Source organism: Mytilus edulis, chromosome 10 (genome assembly GCF_963676685.1).
Source record: "Mytilus edulis chromosome 10, xbMytEdul2.2, whole genome shotgun sequence".
Taxonomy (NCBI): Eukaryota; Metazoa; Mollusca; class Bivalvia; order Mytilida; family Mytilidae; genus Mytilus; species Mytilus edulis.
The window spans coordinates 35999996-36022541 of NC_092353.1; the positions used below are offsets into that span (position 1 = coordinate 35999996).

A 22546-nucleotide genomic window follows, 5' to 3' on the forward strand; every position below is an offset into this window, starting at 1 on the left:
TTAATTAAAAAGAAAAAAGCATCAACACTAATAAGAATACAGCTAAAACGGTTTGCGTCATTAAACAACGTTGGAAGATGACCAGATTTAAAGCAAATGTTTACAATTTGGTAAAGGGCCAGCTGAATTCCAACTCTGGTGCGGAAATTTTTCTATTTGTTGAAGACCCATTAATTGCTCGGGCTGTTTTCTCCTCTTTGGTCGAGCTGTTATTTTTTTGAAACCCTGATAACGGAAGTAAGCACTATTATCTCTATATTATTTTCATGAAGTTCATAAGTCACAGCTAGGAATAATGTGCTACTTGTGCATTAGTGAGGCAATCATTAGGTCATAAATGTTTACACCTTTATTTTAAGTTTAAATATAAAATACAAAATGAGTAATATACACCAGATCTACATTGTGGAAGTCCGACTCCGCCATTTCATCTCAGCCAAATTCTTCAAAGATTGTCTTATTTGTAACTTAGCTAAAACGCTAGGATTATGCATTAGTTTATTGAGTTTTTCTCTCTTTTTATTGTTTAACTTAATCTCCCGAATTATTGTATTGAACGCATTCGATACGTCTGTATAACTGTCACTTGCAGATGTGTCAAAAGACAAACAATTGTATTCGGCACAAAATTGGGTCGCTTCTGTATCAGATACTTGTTTCCGGTGAATAAGATCGCTTTTATTTCCAATGACGGCAATAACCTTTTCTTCTCCTTTTTTGGCTAATATCCACTCCATAATTTCACGTAATTTATCAAAACTTGATTTGTCAACCATTGAATACACTAGAATTACACCATCTGCCCACAGAAGATATTCGTCCTTCATGCAAGCTCCGTCCTGTAAAAGAAAATGAATATGAATGTTTTCTATTATTGTTAGCTGTAACTACAATTGACATGACCAATTTCCTATAAATCGTTAATCACTATTTGATTTTTAATGTAGGTTGATTTAAAAAAAATGTTGTTAATGAAATGAGTGAGTACATGTACGTATGATTTGTATCGTGGAATCATATCATATTTTGCAATTTTTATTTAGTGTTTACATCTGACCAAAAAAGCTATACAGACCTCGTTAGTTTGTAATTTGAACAGTTGTAAATGGAGGTTCAGAAACAAGACTAACTCCCCAAGATTCTTTATGTATTTGTCCTGAGTCGAAAGCCTTATCCCTTATCTTCAGTGGCTGGTGTTGGTGTTTTCTGTCTATTATAGGTTCGTTTGTTAATTTTAGCATAAATCAGAACATTGAATGTGTCTTATGAATTCTTTAAAAGTTGTGTTCGTGTCAGGGCCGCTAATAGCTTCCAATTTTTTCGAAGGCGGTGTATTGTTTTATTTTTTTCAACATGCTCGTTGTTGGGTCTGAAATGGAAATATGTTTCATTGAAAAGGATCCCTTAATTTTTATACGAAGGTCTTAATTGAGCTGTTTTGTTTGTTTTGCATATAAGCTAATTAGACTACAGTCCTTTACCTTCCATGCCGTGTCAAGTATGTGAATACTTAGTGGTTTACCATCAATCATTATAACATGTGAACAAAGAGATTCTGAAAAAGAGAAAGATTTAAAAAAATTATATAAAGATTTTAAATCATTATCACATGTGAACAAAGTGATTCGGAAAAAGAAAAAGATTAAATGTTATATAAATGTTATATACATTATGCCGAATTGACCCACGAAAAACATAAAAAAGTGTACCATTTTATAAAGCTGACAGTAAAATTCATGAAAGTAGAAGGTTACCTAATTTCTTAAAGAGGTTTATTTTCTGATGATGGAGATTAAGTTAGTATTCATGTATTGAGATGAAAGAGTAAGTGTCGATGACTTATTAATCTAACAACATCATTTCTTTTGAGTGGTTTTATAGCTCCACATGTTAAGATATCGTAAAGTGAAGCTAATTTATGATGCTAGCTTTTTTTTCCTTCATAAGAGTATTCAGTATTCAGTGTAACCAAATATGAAGAAAGGTACAGTAAATGATAAGTAGATAACACAGTTGTACAATTGTTTCTATATGTACCATATTTTTTTTGGTAGGCTCAACATTTTTGAATAGGAGTGGAGATGTAAATTTGATTCTTCTTGATCTCTATAAAGGAACTTCTTTGTAACGATTTCTACGAATATACTTAATCCATTACTTGACACTTGTGGGATTTTCTTCCGTCATTGAATACCCTTTGTTTGTCTTCGGCTATTATCTTCTCCTTATTCGGGTTGTTGTCTCTTTGACACATTCCCCATTCCCATTCTCAATTTTACTTGTTTTGAAATAACCACTCCCTTTCATTTTCAGACTGATCGTTATCAAAGAAGATACCAGAGTACGTGTGGTAAATGGAATCTGTTTTATTTATAATTTTTCTTCATATCAAATATGTTATGAGAAAAGTTAATCATTTCATCACAACACAGAATGGCTTTCTAATTGCAATTTCAATTAGCATAATATTCTGTCTGACAGACAGGAATAGAATATCTCTTGTCTACAGCAATGTTTGAACCACCTAGTTATCATAACAATCACAAGAACCGACTGTTTGTGTCAGCTCGACTTAACAAAGCAAAGTCAACATGACAGAAGACACAAGAGCGAATAGTTTGTGCGTCATTACTTGCAATTACTTTGCAAAGAGTGCATATATAAAACATCGCTAGAAAATCACTGCAGTTAATAGCGATAATCAAATATTTAATTGCTGTCCGAAAATCTCTGCATTAAATACAGTTATTCTATCTGAATCTCATTTTCGACAATTCATCACATGTTGTACATTTTTAGGGCAAATACAGTTTTCTACGAAACCATTCGTTTATCACAAGTACATAAAAACAGAATATGTTTATAAAATCAACATCTGTATACATCAAATCAGATGAAAAAACAAAAGCAAGCTGCAGAACAATAAATGGAAACAGCATTTTATAAATAAATACACTTAAGTAACGGTAAATCAGAAATGGTAAATTACATCATTATGTAATAAAACGCACATGCATATGAGCGTCATATATTTGTTCTTTCTTTATCTTGTCTTGTATGATGTAACATAGATAGTAGGGTTTTTCTAAAGGCAGTTTGCTTTATATTTAGATTTTCACATCTGCTAACGACGGTTGCTTGTACAGCTTGTTCTGAATATTTAGACGATGGACCGGTCATCGAGGTCCTTTGTTTATTTAGTATCTTTCGTATATAATTGTCATTACTTTTATCTCCCTCCATATATAAGACCTACAGTGCAATTTTTGCTACATTGTTAAATGGCGTTCTCCAAATTAACAACGCCATAAGCAAAACGTAATTTTACAAAATTTCTAAGTAAATGGTAATCACATCTAATGTAAAAAATATCTATTAACTCATTACAAATGCATTATATGTCAATAAGATTAGTCAAATAACATTAGGTTTTGTTTCAGAAATCTCTATTTAATCACTACAAATTAAACAAGTGTTTATGTATATGATATGATAGTTTTCTGTGGATTGTGAGAATCTCAGTGTAGAGGAGTCATTAAAATATATCTTCATGAAAGCCAGAATGGCTTACTAGGCAAACATTATGCAAACATTATGTTATTTTGAAATTTGTTACTCTTCTGGCCAAAATGGTGTACATTCTTCGAAACACCATGTAGATTGTTCAGTATGTATTTGCTTTCATTTTACGTAGTAATTTAATCTGAATATTGAATGATATATTGAAATACCACTGTAGTCACACTTCTGTTAATTTACAGTAGTGCCAACTGATAACTGATTGATTGATTGCCGTTTCATTTTAACCAAGTTGTAATGCCTTGCATTTTCTAAAACCAGAACAAATTAAACAATGAAAAGTAAAATAGAAAACTCCGAGGAAAAGTCTAAACTGACTGTCCATAAGCAAATGCAATTTCATTAGCTCAAACACAACAAACGAATGAATAATATCTGTTAAATTCTGGACATACTACAGGCTATTTCTTACGTAAAAATAGTGGATTAAACCTGGTTTAATAGCTAACTTAACCTCTCATTTGTATGACAATAAAACAGCAAAGTGTAAGTTGGATCCGCAAATCGAGTCAATCGAGATAACGGACGAAAACAAAAGTCAGCAACAAGAAAAAATGCACATGCGGTCTCTGAAATAAATTTCAATGCTTTATTATGTGTGTCTAGAATCACCATTGACATTGAACGTGGTTTGTATTTGTAAACATATAGATCCAAACGACTAACGATAATGCCGTGAAAAAGATTAAGTGACCATACTATTAAACTTAAGATTTTATGGTATTGACATCAGTCCAAATTAAATTCAGAATAAATGTATGCATTGTTTGTCTTTTAATAATGTCATGTTTGCTCTTAACAATTATGATTTACAATAAAATTTATACATATATTAATTCAACCCTTAAAACATCCTTTCGCATATTTTAGTAAGGCATATCATTTTAAAAAGAGTATTTATACAAATAAGTAAGACAAAAATTACAGTGGTACCCTGAAACTGTCCTTTATGTCTGTTAAAATTTAAAAAGAACTTGTGACGGTTTTCTTCAAAAATGATACATTGTAAATTTAGTTTAGTAGAACTCGTATGCAGGCTTGTAGCATAATATCATAATGAACTGGTTTATGAATTATATCCTTTACTTACCGTGTTCAGTTTCATAATCACCAATAAATCTTTTCGTTAAGTATCGAACGGTTAGAGCTGCAAAATAAACAAAGAATACGATGGTTAATGAAACGTAAAGAACTCACGTAACGACAGACTATGTTTATTAATTTTGAGTTTTACAACTGTTTTCACTTTCTACAAGCCAGGATATTTATTATAAGTAAAATACGAAAGATTCCACAAAAGAACATGAGATCACCTTCAGTATAACACCTTAGTTTTGAATGCCCCCTTGATATCATCAGTAGCTTTCTGGCTGACTGGAGAACGGAGAAAACATAATTAATCGATTAACAAATAATTCATACATATTCTGAGAAAAAATAACAAGGTCTTTCAGTATGGTACAGGGATTTTCTTTTCATTGATTTGAATTCATTGCTAAACTGCAAAAATCTGTTTTGAATATCATCACTATAATAACACTCGCAGAACTTTAAATGAGACGACCACAATCAAACATAAAATATCCCGGAAATAAGAAGTTAAAGAATAAGAAATAACTAAAACAACAAATCGTTTTGTACTTTGATCATACTGATGATGTACACTGCGTCAGTCCGCTAACTCGAATGCAAATCTCTCGGCGATTACAGCTTGAAGTAATGATGATGACAATACCAAAAACATTTTGTTCGGCGGTCACGACACTGCGGACAATGCCCTCTATTACAAAGATGCATCAACAGTACGATTATCTCATTATCATTTTTGTTATCATATACAATGTGCTTTTATTGATTGATTGTTAACTAACATTGTTAAACACCCAATGTTGACACATATACGTCTTTTACAAGTATATAAGTTTTTCTGTGTCTTCTTGAATTTGACATATAATCCACGTTCACCACGTCCTCATAAAATTAGTTAAAAGATGATTTTATGAAGACTGTCAAAATGTTTGTAAGTAAAAAAAAATTTGTTATAACAATTTTCATCAGTTTATTTGAAAAAAATAATGTTCAAAAAGTACTATTTTTATAAATAGAAAAACAGATGTGCGTATAATAATATTGAAAAATAACGAGAATTAATAACCGGGAAGATGTTCGGATAAAGAAAACAAAAACAGTTAACTTGATGCCGTGAGTGTATGTTGCAGATATCCTCATTAACGTACTCGTATATATACTCTGATATAGTTACTATAGAAAAGTAGAGGAATGTATGGTTTTGCAACATCTGGGATTTCAGAAGTAAAGTTTCCTGTTTTGTTGTAAAAGTAGAAGTAGCTACACTATATGTAGACCTCCAACAGCGATATTGTTGTATGCTGAAATAACGGGCGTTAAAGAGAATATTTATATGCATTCACCGGTAATCTGTTCAACAGAAATTCGGAAAAGTAATTTGTATAATAGCGAGTTAGACAAAATAAAACAGTGCTCAATCAAGCCTAGGGTCTAAATAGCTTTCTGAGCTTTTGGATTGCTAGCTTCAATTTTCTCATTGTTGACAACACTACATGTAGCCTTTTTGAGATACAGACTTTAGAAGGATAATTTTAAAAACAAAATTTTAGAAGAAAACAAGTACAATAACTAAGACAGTATTTTTTAGTCCAAAATACACAAAAACCAAAAGAACAGCAACACATAGTATTTATTAATTTACAGTTGTCAAAACAAGTTTCTAGAATTTATATCCCTACGAAAACCAATAGCATGATTCTTGGTGTGTGTGGAACACTGTTTTATGTAACTTTTTGTTGAATTAGTTCATATAGAAAAAAGTTGCAATAGTTTCGAAACCAAAAATAGTTACGGTTTCTAGTAATTACTTGGATAACTATTTGTCTGACCTTGTACATGTAATACATCTGCTTTAACAATAAGGTTGCAAATTATAAAGATGGGCGATGTTTATTTTGAATAAAAATTGGAATTGTATATGTCTAATAGCATTCACTAGCGGTAATCATTTTTTTCTCTAAACAACAGCATATATCTGTTGAGATCATGAGTCTTCCTTAGATTAAAAGTAAATTATTTCTTAAATTCTATTACTTAATGTATGCGGAAAATTCGTTACGTAACATTGTCTGTTTATTAGTTAAATTAGTTTTAGATGCCGCAGCTGTTCTTTGTCAAAAATGAAAGTAGGATAAACAGAGGTATACAGAAAAGCTTTTGATCAAACACATTTCTCTATGATTTTGTTAATAATTTCCACATTTATTTTATAATGATATGATTTTATGTTAATTAGGGGAAAATAACCAGTAATAATGCTATTCATGTGACGTTGATAAGATAAGTAAGTTCAATAAAAAAAAATGGCTCAAAGACCTTGATGAATAAATATTACGAGTGTGCTACACCATTAAACTAACACTTTTTGCCATGTTAATGTTTCTGCTTAATGCACAATTGTATGAAAGAAGCCAACAAACTGAACATTTCTATGAACCATAATTAAAAGCTTCTAAATACAAAATGCATGTAAATTAGTTATCAAGGAAGTTACTCGGTCAAAATTGTTGTCTTGTTAAATGTTTAGGTAGAACATAGTATTTAAGATAAACGTTCTAAAAGTGTATGCAAATAAGATATGCAAATATAATGTACAAAACGTTTTAACTTGAAAAACACAACAAATCCCTGTGTAAAAGCGAATTTATTTTTTTGCGGTTTTAGTGGTGACAAGCTGAAAATGAACGCGTTATCTATCGATCGTTTTGTAAAATCCCCGTTAGCATATTGCTTGCTGTCTGATAGGTCAATGAAGCTTTAGTTTATTACATATACCTTTATCAAACATATTACTTGGTTATTAACCTTTTTTATATATAATTTACCAGTGTAGTAAGTAATTTATGTACAATTATTTATTAAACTGTCTTTTATTGACAATTTCCGGTACAGCATATATGAATTAGTTGATTGTTTTTAAATTAGTTTATCTTCAAATGTGGTTGGAACGCCAAACCTACTTGTCAACAACCAGTTTGAACCAGGTTTAACTGTGATCCGTTATATCATGGTTCAGATCTTAGATTAATGTTCTTTAATGTATTGATATATAATACGCTATTAGAAGGTGGCTAGAGAAATGGTTTGAATTAAATCAAACATGTGACAAGTGTACATTTTTAATAGATTTAATAGCATCATGCTCACAAATTAGTTCGGTTACATAATTTCATGAAACCTGTCAAAATGTAAGCAAGTAAAAATCCATGTTTAAAAAAGCAGGTGTATTTAATTCAAAACATGCACGTGTCTGAAAATGATTCATGTTTCGTAAGAACCTAGCTATACAATTTATCAATTTTGCCATTTTTTTATTGGCTCCGTGTATGTATTGTTATTACCAACAGCTAGCCTTCAGTCAACAAAATGCTCTGAATCCCCTTACATTATTAATTCTTTTTAGTTCAAATTTTATTATTTATATACTGCTGTTTAATAAGTTTTAATCCAAATTTGAATCCTGTCAATCACGCTAGTCTCTGTGTGCTCTGATAAGAGTTTGCATTAAGTCATTTGTAATTGAAATCAAAACACTGGTATTATGTAAAACTCTATCAAGATTATATAATTCTATATTTAAAAGATATTTTTTAGTAGAATGGTTGTACGTTTGTAGAAATGGCTAACGTCTGAAGTTTGACCAAGAAAATTTCACAATGGACAACATTTAATTACTAAAACGCGTTAAATTGTGTCTCTTTTTTATTTATTGGCACACTCGCTTCTGTAAAAATTAAGATATTGGGTTGTAAGGAGTCCAGTCAAATGAGTTTTACATTTTGTTCTAACAATATTAATGTTATGTAACTATCCGTGATTTAGCGACCACAATCATGTTTATTCTTGTTTCATCCTCTGTGTGCCTATCCGACGTCAACATAGTGTAGACCAGTGTTAGGCGTAAGTAGGTTTTGTTTTTGAATATAGTTTTAAGCCTCAATTAGCTTTTCTCTGTTGTATCAACTCAAATAGTGGTGTCCGGGACTTAAATAAAATCTTTATTTTCTATATTTTAATCGTTATCGTTTTTATTGGTTCATTTGCTTTCATTTCCCTGCAACTTCAATAAAGAATAATGTTTTAAAATATCCTTGCATTTTCTGAAAATTTGCAACTTGATGTTAAGCCGTTAAAGGCCAACCGATTAATGTTAAAAAAATCTAATCTGTTTCTTTATTGGAATTAAATGCCCTGGCATCAACAGGAAAATTAAACCGATTGCTTTAGGATTTTGTACATCCGGCAGATGTCTGTTTGTCTTATGGATAACTAGTTTCATATTAATTTAGATGGAATCTGAAATTTTAAAGAATAAAAAACCTATACGATATCAGAATATACAATGAAAGAGCGGTTGAAAGATGGTAAATTTTATACTGTTCATTGTAAATTTTGACCGTTGATTCTAAGTTTGATTCGACTAGAAAATATTTTGAGATATATTATGGTATATTGCCTCATATCAGAGTTGATAGTGCATAGTATCTAATTTTGCCCTTTATATGCTTAAATATGACCTTTATGAAGACAAAGACTCTGCATCATAGATATGACGCGTACGAAATTGACAAATATATCATTATGTCGCCATTTTACGAAATGTTTCGTTTGAACTTGCTGACTGATAATTTACTTTCTCAATGGAGTCGAGTGATATAAAAATTATCGATAGAAATAAGGGAACGGGCGCCCGTTAATAAGTTTGACTATCCCTCTGGTATCTTTCGTTTTGCCAATGAAATAAACAACGTTGTCATAGGTTACATAGCGATAAACAGATTATCATTGGTCATCTAATATGGATCAAGAAAACCGCAATCACTCCAGATCTTCTTATTTCTATAACAATACACGATCAAAACAAATAAAAAGGTTCAGAGCCAGGTGATCACACAAACAAGTACAATGATAACATCAATAAGTAATAAAATGCAGTATAAAATCAGATTTAAAAAAAAGATTGAAAAGAGGGAAAACCTCTAAGAATACCACTTTTAGAGAAATGCATTTTCTAAAAATACACAAGCAGTAGTTAATTCTGAGAGAAAAAAAAATACGACCTCCGCTTTGATTTACTATGGCCAAATGCTCATTCTAATCAAAATATGTAAATAAAGGCAACAGTAGTATACCGCTGTTCAAAACTCATAAATCCATGGACAAATAACAAAATCGGGGTAACAAACTAAAACCGAGGGAAAAGCATTAAATATAAGAGGAGAACAACGATATAATACTAAAATGTAACACACATAGACAAAATCCCACGAGAATAGCAAATATAACATATATATATAACATCAAAACCAAATACATGAATTTGGGATAGACAAGTACCGTGACACGTCTTATCGCAATGTGAATTTACACTCAAAAATAAGAGAAAACAAACGACACAACGTTATAATGTAATACACACAGAAACGAACTATAATATAACAATGGCCATATTCCTGACTTGGTACAGGGCATTTTTAAAGGAAAAAATGGTGGGTTGAACCTGGTTTTGTGGCATGCCAAACCTCGCACTTTTATGGCCATGTGAAATATAACATCAAAATGACAACACAGGACTACAATATAAATAAATTGGAGAACACAATTGACAAAGAATCACACGAACAACAGCCAACAAAAGGCAACAAGTTCAAAATTTTAATACGCCAGAAGTGTATTTTGTTCACACAAGACCTACGTGTGACGCCCAGATACAAAAGTTTGAAAGCCGAAACGAGTACAAAGTTGAACAGCATCGAGGACCAAAAGATCAAAAAGGTTGTGCCAAAAACACTTGGTATCCTTTTCAATAGTACATTGATTTTGCATAACTTAATCAAAAGTATAAAAATATAAAGATGTGGTGTCATTGCCATTGAGACAACTCTCAATACAACCAAAATGACATAGAAGTATCTATTCTATTATTCAACTATCAACTATTAATCAACATTTTGCCTTCTACGATGCGCAAACCTCATACTGCATAGTCAGCTTTAACAGACCTCAAAATGACAAATATTAAACAATTCAAACAAGGAAAACTAACGGCCTGATTTATGTAAAAACAAACAACGAAAAACGAAAATAGTATACTGCAACATAAGACAACCATTGAATCAGGTATTGAATTTTCGTCTCTCTCTTGACACCATTTACGAGTGTGGTCTTTAGAAACGATGATAGTCCGTCGGAAGGGGACGTTAAATGGCTGACCCGTGTTAAGAGAGAGAGAGCAATATATATTGCACGTACATTGTAAAAGACACCCTTGTAGATTTAAAAAAAGAGCAGGCTTATGCCGCTACAATGAGCAATCGATCTAGCAGAGTGGATAGTGATTAATATAAGTTACGTGTTTCCCAATCCACTATAAACCAAAATGTTTAAACGAAGACAACTATTGAATTACGCTATTTCCCAAACAATGTCAGGCAAACATTTATATTTGAGATCAAGATCTATCACTTAAAGTGCAATTTCCTACCTGACTTTCCGACACCTTGTATTCCAAGAATAAGAATATTAACTTCCTTATGACTGTGTTTTTGAATTTTTTCCTCAGTTGCAGGTTTCGGATCTTTATGAAACGGCATATCAGAAATTATTATTTTAATTATTCCTTTGTTTTATGAATATAAACACAATAATTATTCGTAACTAAACTACCACAATAAAATTATAAACAAGATAAACACATTGCGTCATGTAATAAATCGAGTTCTGCTAATTTGATGGAATAAATGACTAGCTTTATGTTGTTCAATCAATTTTGTGGCTATACAAACAGAACGGCTGATATATATGATTATAACAGTACCAATATTATATTAGAAGATCACAAAGGCTGTATGTTATCCACATGCTAACATTACACAGAAGCATTACTTATATACTAAACGTTTTGCTGAACCTCAAGATGTCTAATTAGACAACTGTTTTCTCGAGGAAGGAAAGATATGCTTGTTTTATATATATCATCTTTTCTTGTATAATATTGTGATACCGATAAATTTCATTCATACCCATTACGAAAATATATATATATATATATATGCAAAAATAAACAAAATATTTACTAAAGTGTTTCCTTCCTGATATTTTTCTAATTGCAATTAATAATAACCAATAAAAGTATTAATGAATGTTATTATACTCCATTTGAAAAATGTTCAAACTAATTACAACTACAGTTGCTTCGCGTTTATGAGTAGTTTGGTGTCAAGTGCATCCATAAAGCATATGAAGTTTCTTTACATCAATGACTTTTTCAAATGCGTAATTCAAACTGCTTCATCTAACCAATTGTGCTAATTAAACAGAGAAACGCTCTGTGAGCCTTTTCCATTGATGCTACCTATAAAGATTAAAGCATATGATAAATCAATTAAAAAGTATATAAAAGTAAAATATCACAAGAACAACGTACATAAATGTACTGATAGATAAGAAATTTATTAAACTCTGCATGAACCTTAGTTTTCTCTCGTCTTTATACCTATTATAAGTTGTTTACTACTTTTTTGCGAATGTTTAATATGAAAACCCTTTAAACGATCACAACTTCCTGCGGTATCGTTCACGCGTTACTGATATTCATGAAAAACAATTTATACTAACTGAATCCAATTTTATAAATGTTTACAGCTTTTACATTAATGCTAGCAAGACAAATCTTTGCTTGGCTTGCTTGCTTTGCTTGTATCAATGTTTGCTCAAACATGGCAATTATGGTAGGCCCCAGCTTGTATACATCATACTTAAATTTTATTGGACGTAATGTTTGAGGTTAAGGACACTAAATTTTAAAACATCACAGGTTGACAAATATAAAGCGCAATCGTAGAAAATTTGTTTTTTCTCGAAGATATGCATTTTCATCATCCAACTTATAGACTGTCGTCAAGTACTTTTAGTAAAACAAAATAGCTATTCGAACACACCTACTCTGATTTTGTGATTCATTACATAGGTATTTCATTTGACCCATGTTTTTCATATTTTAGTACTGTGATTTTTTTGTTATAAAGTCAACCTGTAGCTTTGATATATAAAAATGATAGAATCTGAAGCAAGATGATTTATCAAATGTTCTTGTTGTGTACGTTTTCAAGACAAAATATTCATCTCAAACACACCTTAACATAAGAAGGTTCACTCGATTTTCTCTTTTTGATACAATTGTTACCATTTTTTTTTTCTTGAGTCACATAATGGAACGGCAGACACGATAATAACTGAACTTATAGATTGATATGTTCTCCGTCCGTAGTAATTTAAAAAAAAATCGGAAGTTATGCATTTTCTTCTTCCAACTTGATAGATAACCATGTCGTCGACTTGATATCTAATTGTTCTGCTTAACTATGTAATAGATAAATTGAAAAAAATGTTTGTTTTATACAATAAAACACTTTGTATTTTTGAGAAGAAAATTGTTATTTTATTTGTTTCTATTAACTTTAAAAAAAAAAAATGTTACTATAGTAAACATTACAGAAAGCATTTATCGCCTTCTCTATAAACAAAGAACAATTAGTTTGAAGGTTTACAAGCTAAAATTAATCCAAAGTGCGCAATATTCAATAACAATGGACATAATAAATAAAAGGGATGAATTAAGTCATTTCCCCCCTACTTAATTTATCCCCTTTATTAGAAAATCAAGTGCACCTTCTTATGTTAGGGTGTGTTTGAGATGAATATTTTGTCTTGAAAACGTACAAAGCAAGAATATTTGATACACTATCTCGCTTCAAATTCTATCATTTTTATATAGCAAAGCTACAGGTTGACTTTATAACATAAAAAAATCACAGTACTAAAAGATGAAATATATGGGTCAAACTTTCAAATACTTATGTAATGAATCACAAAATCAGAGTAGGTGTGTTCGAATAGCTATTTTGTTTTAAAAGTGCTTGGCAGTCTTTTAAGTTGGATGATGAAAATGCATATCTTCGAAATACATTTTTTTGGATTCCATTTCTACGATTGCACTTTATATTTGACATCCTGTGATGTTTTAAAAATTTAGTGTCCTTAACCTCAAACATTACGTCCAATAAAATTTAAGTATGATGTATACAAGCTGAAGCCCCGCCTATCTTAACTGCCATGCTTGAGCAAACATTGATACAAGCAAAGCAAGCAAGCCAATCAAAGATTTGTCTTGCTAGCATTAATGTAAAAGCTGTAACGATGAAACATACTTTTAGCTCTTCGATCGTGTCGGTTCTTTTACATTCTTTGGCTTTTGAAGTTCAGCTTGGAGCATATCCGATGATAGAAAATTGCAGGTGTTGGACAGCACTCCTGACGCATAACATTTATAAACTGTTATTTTCAATTTTTTAAGTACATGCATTACAATTTTGCTTATTCTTTGTACCTATTAATTACTTTCATATATCTTTCATCTATTTTCTCAATCTGTGCAAGCTGTATCTGTATAGTTTTCGTGTTGTCTTATGAGGTTAAGATATAGGGTACAACAATTGAAAGATACAAAAACTGATTTAATAGACAATTAACAACTTTTGGACATACGTATTTTAAGAATATCAGTAATGTATTTAGAGACTTGACTTCTTCATGTATGGACCTGACTGTCTCAAATGAAGATCAGTGAACAAAAGAGTCAGTACAATACTACAAATAGCATTGAAGTCGGCAATGTTGAAATATGATAATGTCTTATTCAACAACAATATTCGCAACATGCTCAGGATAACACATTTGAAATAGAACAGAAAAGTCAACTTTAATAGCACAACGTTGAACCGTTCACCCTTAATATAAAGTCGTAATCGAATGAAAAGTGGATTTCTTGTCCATAATGTATTAGAATTAATTTAAATATTGCAATAGGGGGATTTCTAGTATCAATGTTTATTTTTCGTTTAAAGGGTATGAGTCACAAAACATATCAACCATTTTTTTCTTTGTCAAACGTATATGTAAGGATTGGAATTTTCAGCAATGCATACCGTTTTACAAATCATTTCATATACAATTTATATATGTATTGTAAAACAGCGATATTAATACACTCGAGTTTATTATAATTACAATGGATTGATTTAAACACCAGAAAACAGTATTTGAATCTTTTTTTTTACTTTAAAAGCACTTGTTTGGATATATCTGTTATGTACACAAATAGTTGCTATACAATGTATGTTAATTTGTATTACTACGTCTTTTGATTGAGTTAGGCCATTCAAATTGATATTTTTAGTTTGTCTTTCTATGTTTAATGTTACACTATTGTTTTAGATCAGGGTGAAGGTTTGGTACCATATAAACGTTTAAACCCACTACAATTGTTTGTAGCTATCCTAAGTCAGGAATTTTATGTTTCATAGTTGTCGTTTGTTGATGGCTTTTTTTTGTGGTTCATGATTGTTTCTCGTTTCTCGTTTTTATATAGATTAGATTGTTGGTTTTCTCCTTTAAATGGTTTTACACTAGTATGTTTTGGGGACCCTTTATAGCTTGCTGTTTGGCGTGAGCCAAGGTTCCGTGTAGAAGACCGTACCATGACCTATAATGATTTACTTTTATAAATTGTGACTTGGATGGAGAGTTGTTTTATTGGCACTCATACCACATCTTCCTATATCTATATAAAATGAAGGATTGGTAAAGATTTGTATATTTGAATTTCATAACTAATTTCTGTTTTCAGTCTTTTGAGGTACCGTCACTCAACTTGTGATTTTTTTCTCTCGCTAACATTTAAATATACAGGTCAATATACGTTTTACTTCTCGACTTTACTATTCATTCTGCTAAGCAACTGGTTAGTTTTATGTATGAATTTATGTTACAATATTTCGGCAAATTGAAACACACGTACTTGTTAATAAAATATATGAATGGCAGGTAGAGAGCTTATCAATGTACGATCAATTTGCTTGCTAGAAAAATAGAAGGGCTGGTTGATCTAATTATAACAGTATTATATAAGATAAAAGTAGTAAACAAAGGTTAAATGTTGTATATTATTCACTCAATTACGTAAGAAAACACCCGTATAATTAGTACGATAAACGTTTATTAAATGTCAGTAGAATAAAAGATAAGATGCGTTTTATATTTTTTCCCACTTGTTAAATACTATAACACAAAACGGAATAACGTTTAATTAGATTTTATTCTAACATCATCAGAGAAAAAAAATGTATACCTAATAATTTGAATAATAATGGTAATGAATAACAAAAAAGTAATAAGGTTTGTCACTTATAAGATAAACCAATTTAATGAAAGAGATTTGATTACTATATTTATTTTCCTTAAATGACATATTTTATCATTCGGATCCGCATTTCGCTTCCGGCTTATAAACATCACATGACTTCAGCCTCACATCTGAATAAGTGAAAGTTTCAAAACCCACCTACCTCCCCTCACACTCTACCAACAATTACTTGTGTCTGCCGCTGTTTTATTCATTTTTCAGGCTGTTCAGAGAGAAGCCTGATTCTTAATACGTTGTTGGACATAATAAAGATGACTAGACTAAGCTAATGGAATTGCTTGCTGAACAAACTTTTGAGAACTTGTATTCTAAATATTCGAGTGAGTGTTATACAGTTTTACCAGGACAATCAGCCACCAGCAATGTGATTGGAACAATCAGTATGGTTTTAGTGTATCCACCTGGAACACATATAGAACTTTAAATTTTTGTTATGAACTTTCAGAGTTTATATCTCAAATAATAGTATAATTGTTCATTATATGGTAATAACATATTTTGTCACAGTAAAAGGTTGTTTGGCGAGGTCTGGCAAGATTAAGGGGTCATGATCCGTTCCTGTATTGAACGTCGGATCATATTAATTTACCGCAGGAAGTTCTGTTGAGACCATCTCATGTCTACCCTGAGTGGCCGGTTCTGAATTGGTACAAGTTCGAGCTTAACTGTTTTATGATCTAGAAATTTTTAAATTGTTAATCTTTACTCCCCTGAAATCAGAGGGTACTGCGAATAAGACCCGAGGTATTTGGGGATCATGGCCCTCGTTCTCTTTAGGATTTAACCTGGAGGAACTTGAGCATCCATTGCTACAAATGGTGCACAGATTTGTCAGTTAAATCAATCATAACGGCATTCCTGTTCATGTCAGACCTCGTCATTCAAAGTAAACTGTGGCCGTTAATTCCACATAAATAGTTTGTTTGTTATGCTTTTCCTTAAACTTGATTCTTTAATTAATCAAATAATATTTGAAGATTTAATTATTTGTAATTTTTGCATATGTATTTAAGTTGGATCACAATTGTTCTGAAAACATAATTAATTGCTGTAAGTAGAATGGCTATACTTTATTTATATTTATAAGTTTTGAATGTCCCCTTGATATCGCTTGTAGCTTTCGTACTGTCTAGAAAATGGAGAATAAATTGAAATTGAATTAATCAATTAACAAACTATTCATAAATATGTAGAAAATAATGAAGAAGATCTTTCAATAAGGTCGCAAAAAGAAATGATACATTTATTTTAAATATAAAATGTGTACCCTTTCAAAGTTATGGATATTAATGTAATTATGTTATTATTCTGAATAAAGTATCACTATAGGAAAGTTTATACTAAGTCAAGTACATTTTTTTGCTAGCTAAAGGTCGTCGTCGAGCACTTGATTTTTCTCTAATTTTTAGAACCAATTGGGGGCATTGGGCTGTTTAATGCTCTTTGGTCGGGTTGCCGTCTCTATTACACATTACCCGTTACAATCTCAATTTTAAATATAAAATTACAAAAAAGATTTATAAAAAATGAATGCAACTAGAATAAGACAGTGCTTATGTCCTGTTTTGCCAATCTGGAATGCTGGTTTTCGGCTCCCAACTCATGCACATCACTACGCTCTTATATGCAAGCAAAAGTATTCATTCCTTTTGTTTTTAAACTCAAGTAGATATGATATTATTTTGACATGATGTGACTCACGTTATTTGAATTTAAAACATGTACGTGAAAGCTCTCATAAATGCTTGAGCGGAAGAATTAAACATTAAACAGCAAGGGTTCGTAAAATACGCCCTTCTCTGTCAGGGATTTTTTCATTCGTGGATGAAATGAAGATCGAGTAACAGACACGAAAAGCGACTCATGAACATTCATTTACGGTCGTCATAAGTTGTGACTGCTATGAAAATATGACGACAGCCCATACAAGAAAAAAAAGATGGACTGACATATTATGTAATTATATTAAAGAATGATGAGAATATTTCAAAGTAACGATATTTTCGTTATATCAAATTTAGTCGGTCTATTACAAAAATAATGTTCTAAAAGTACTGTTTTTATAAATGGAAAAACAGATGTGCTTACACCAATATTAAAAAATAATCGGAATTAATAGCCGGGAAGATGTTCGGATAAAGAAAACAGAAACAGTTAACTGACTGCTGTGAGTGTACAATAATCTAAAAACTTGTTATCTTAATATTTTAATGGTTTTGAGTCAGGGATGTTACAGATATTCTAATTAACTTACACATTTACTAATATAATTACTCAAGAAAAGTAAAGGATTGTATTGGTTTTGCAACATTTGGGATTTCAGTATTGAAGTTTCCTGTTTTGTTGTAAAAGTTGAAGTAGCTACACTATATGTAGACCTCCAACAGCGATATTGTTGTATGCTGAAATAACTTGCGTTAAAGAGAATACTATTATGCATTTACCGTTAAACTGTTGAACAGAAATTCTGAAATGTAATTTATATTATAGCTAGTTAGAAAGTTATTTAAATTAACACAGAGCTCAATTAAGACTAGGATCTAAATAGCTTTTTTAGCTTTGGATTGCTAACTATAATTTCACGTTGGCGACAACACTACATGTAACCTTTTCCAAATACAGACTTTAGAAAGAAGACTTTAGAAAGAAGATTTTAAAAACAAAACCTTAGTAGAAATCAAGTACAATTATTAAGACAGTATTTTCCAGTCTAAAATACACAAAAACTAAAAGAACAGCAACACATAGTTTTATTAATATGCAGTTGTCAAAACATATTTTTACCATTTATATCCATACGAAAATCAAGAGCATGACACTTGACGTGTGTGGAACACTGTTTTTAAGGTAATCCTTTTTTTAACTAGCGTATAATAAAACAAGTCGCAACAATTTCTAAACCAAAACAAGAATGTGTCCCCAGTACACAGATTTCCCATTTGTACTATCATTTTTTATGTTCAGTGGACCGTGAAAATGGGGTAAGAACTCTAATTTGACATATAAATTAAAATGACCATATCATAAGGAACATGTGTTGTAAGTTTCAAGTTAATTGGACTTCAACTTCATTAAAAACAACCAACAATCAATCAATCAATCATTAAAAACTAACTCGACAAAAAATCTTTAACCTGAAGCGAGACAGACAGACGAATGGACGAACGAACGAACGGACGAACGCACAGACCAGAAAACATAATGCCCATTAATGGGACATAGATAGGTTACGTTTTATTGTAATTACTTTAAAAAAAGCTGTTTGGCTGTCTTTGTACATATAATTCATCTTGTTTAAACAATAAAATTGCAAATTATAAAGATGGAAAATGTTTATTTTGAATAAGATTTGGAGTTTATATGTCAAATAGCTGCGTTTGAGGCAATCATTTTTTTTTCTAAACAACATCATGTATCGCTTGTGAAATGCTGTACATTTTGTTTTCATCTATCATTGAAATCATGGGTCTTCCTTAAATTAGAGGCAAATTAGTCATGAAATTCTATTAATTAATGCACGTGAAAGATTTGTTAGGTAATAATGTCTGTTTATTAGTTAAATTAGCTTTAAATATCGCAGCTGTTCTTTGTCAAAAATAAAAGTAGGATAAATAAAGTATACAGAAGAGCTTTTGATCAATCATATTTCTCAATGTTTCCACATTCAATTGATAATGATATGATTTATGTAAATTAGGGGAAATGAAGATAACCAGTTATAATGTAATTCATGTGACGTTGATAAGCAGGTTCAATAAATAAATGCCTCAAAGACCTTGATGAATAAATATTACGAGTGCTACACAATTAAGCTAACACTTTTGCCATGTGAATATTTCTGCTAAATGCACAATTATATGAACAAGGCAACACACTGAACATTTCTATGAGCCATAATTAAAAGCTTCTAAATCCAATGAATTAGTTATCAAGGTAGTCACTCTGTCAGAAGTATTGCCTTGTTAGATTTTTATGTAGAACAGAGTATTCAATTTAAAGTAAAAGTACATAAAACAAGTTTACACAAAAGATATGCGAATACACTGTACAAAACGTGTTAACTTAAATAAAAACCAGCCCAAGTTCTCAATCACGTTAACATATTGCTTGATGTCTAATGGGTCACCGAAGGTTTTTTTTTTTTTTTTTTTTTTTTTTATTAAATATGCATTTATAAAACATGCAACTTTGTTATTTACCTTTTATATATATATTATTTACCAGTGTAGTAAGTTATTATTTTATGTACAATTATTTATTAAACTGTATTTTCCTTGACAATAACTGGTGCAGCATATATATGTTTAAGTTGGTTGTGTTTAAATTACTTTATCTTCAAATGCAGTTGAAAGGCTAGACCTGCTTCTCAACAACCAGTTTGAACCAGGTTTAAGGGCATATACGATACAGTTACAGAGGAAGTAATGACGTTGCTGACGAGCATTGTTATTTTTCGCGACGTCAAACAGAGACTTATCGGGAAAAGATTCAGTTTTCGATCGATCTTTATCATTCAAACTAATCTAACTTGAAAACGAGTTAACTGCTAGTAGTCTGTTGTTATTTATGTATTATTGTCATTTTGTTTATTTTCTTTGGTTACATCTTCTGACATCAGACTCGGACATCTCTTGGACTGAATTTTAATGTACGTATTGTTATGCGTTTACTTTTCTACATTGGCTAGAGGTATCGGGGGAGGGTCGAGATCTCACAAACATGTTTAACCCCGCCGCATTTTTGCGCCTGTCCCAAGTCAGGTGCCTCTGGCCTTTGTTAGTCTTGTTTTATTTTAATTTTAGTTTCTTGTGTACAATTTGGAAATTAGTATGGCGTTCATGTATATATTTGTTTAGGGGCCAGCTGAAGGACGCCTCCGGGTGCGGGAATTTCTCACTACATTGAAGACCTGTTGGTGACCTTCTGCTGTTGTTTTTTTCTATGGTCGGGTTGTTGTCTCTTTGGCACATTCCCCATTTCCATTCCCAATTTTACATGAGCACCTGTTTTTAAATGACATGTTGTTTGATAATGTATAGAGATTATGTGTACCAATTTTCTTGAAAAAATTAAAAGTGCCTTTTTTTTAAATTTGATAAATATTCAGCAAATTCGTTTTTTTCTACATTCATGAACATTTGATAAATATGAGTATTTTGTAGACATAGAATGAACAAACTTTAAGATCATTTATATAAAACAGATTTTACAAATAATTTAACAAAAACAGCTTGTGTTTATCTTTTAAAACAAAAAAAGGTTATGTATTTCTGTCAAAAGAAAATTTTGGGGAAATATCTGAAAATTTAAACCTTAATTTACTCAAAAATTAGCACATGATGGTTGATTTTTTTATTACATATTTGATTAACCATGTAAAAAATAGCCTAAATGCAAATTCCATCAAAATTTCAATACGAGATATAAACTGTATCGTATACCCTTAAATGTGACCATTTATATCATGATTAAAATCTTAAATTAATGTTTTATATTGTATTTATATATAATCAGAAGGTGTCGAGAGAAATGGTTTGAATTAAGTTAAACTTTATTTAAACGGTTTTAAATTTTTTTAATAGATGTAATGGCAATATGCTCACAAATTAGCTGGGTTACATAATTTCATGAAGGCTGTCAAAATTTATGCAAATAAACAGCCATGTAAAAAAAAGCAGGTGTATTCAATTCAAAACATGCATGTGCATCTGAAAATGATTCATATTTCGCTGGAATCTGGTTATTGGTTAAGATTACTTTTTGTGATCTTATTTATGGAGTACATCAAAGGCAAACGATCGATACGAAAACCGAAAAGAAACAACATAACCATTTTACTAAATTTACCATTTTGATTTTATATACTTTCTTATTAACAAATTATCATATGAAATAAAAAAAAGTAATAGATAACTTAAATGCTTTACAGTATGGCATGCTAACTTATCACCTCTGGGATTTTCTAAAAAGGGAAGTTTAATTTTTTGTATGATTATGTAAAATGTAGAAGGATTTTCAAGAACCAAAGACTTACTAAACTGGGCTTTTAATTTGTTAAAAATAGGAGACATATTATATATACATTCGAGCCACAATTGGGTTGCTTTTGCTCTTAATGTCGATTATTTGGTAGTTTTCCTGCTCGATTAGTAGCACCTGTCAAACTATTTTATGTATTGGTATTGACGAAGAAAATATTCTCAAAAGAAAGAATAATTTAGTTTCTGCGTAAGTGACCATCGGGAGAAATACAAAGTTTCTGAAAATAAGCATGTATCAATATGAACAAAAGAGCGGCGAAAGATACCAGAGTAATAGTCAAACTCATAGATAAAAAAAATAAACTGACAAAACCATGGCTAAAAAAAAAGATAAATAGACACATAAAAGTAAACAAGACACAACATAGATACCTAAAGACTAACAAACACGAAAACCACCAAAAACTGGGGGTAATCTCAGATGCTCCAAAATGGAGATTTAGGTTACAATTCAACGATCAGCTACCAAACAACGTACGTCCTTTAAAATCGAACATAAACCATAGGGCATAGCAAACTATAGAAGTATCCCGACATAACAAAACATGAAATAATCCAAATGAGAAGCCACTGC

At 30.9% G+C, this 22546-nt stretch overlaps 1 protein-coding gene across 4 annotated transcripts in view; it reads right to left on the reverse strand.

Moving 5' to 3' along the window:
- Positions 1-334: 334 nt before the first annotated feature.
- LOC139491034 (ras-related and estrogen-regulated growth inhibitor-like protein) overlaps positions 335-22546 on the reverse strand; it is a 42932-nt gene continuing 20720 nt past the window's right edge. For 2 of the 4 annotated variants that reach the window (XM_071278304.1, XM_071278303.1), the window contains exons 2-4: positions 4670-4726; positions 1482-1555; positions 335-839 (exon numbers count right to left, since the gene is read on the reverse strand). In XM_071278304.1, the coding sequence (XP_071134405.1) occupies positions 399-839; positions 1482-1555; positions 4670-4726 (572 nt within the window). In that variant the 3' untranslated portion in view covers positions 335-398. Of the gene's footprint in view, positions 840-1481; positions 1556-4669; positions 4727-11152; positions 11535-22546 lie in introns of those variants that run through there. The other 2 variants (XM_071278301.1, XM_071278302.1) reach the window with 2 other exon arrangements.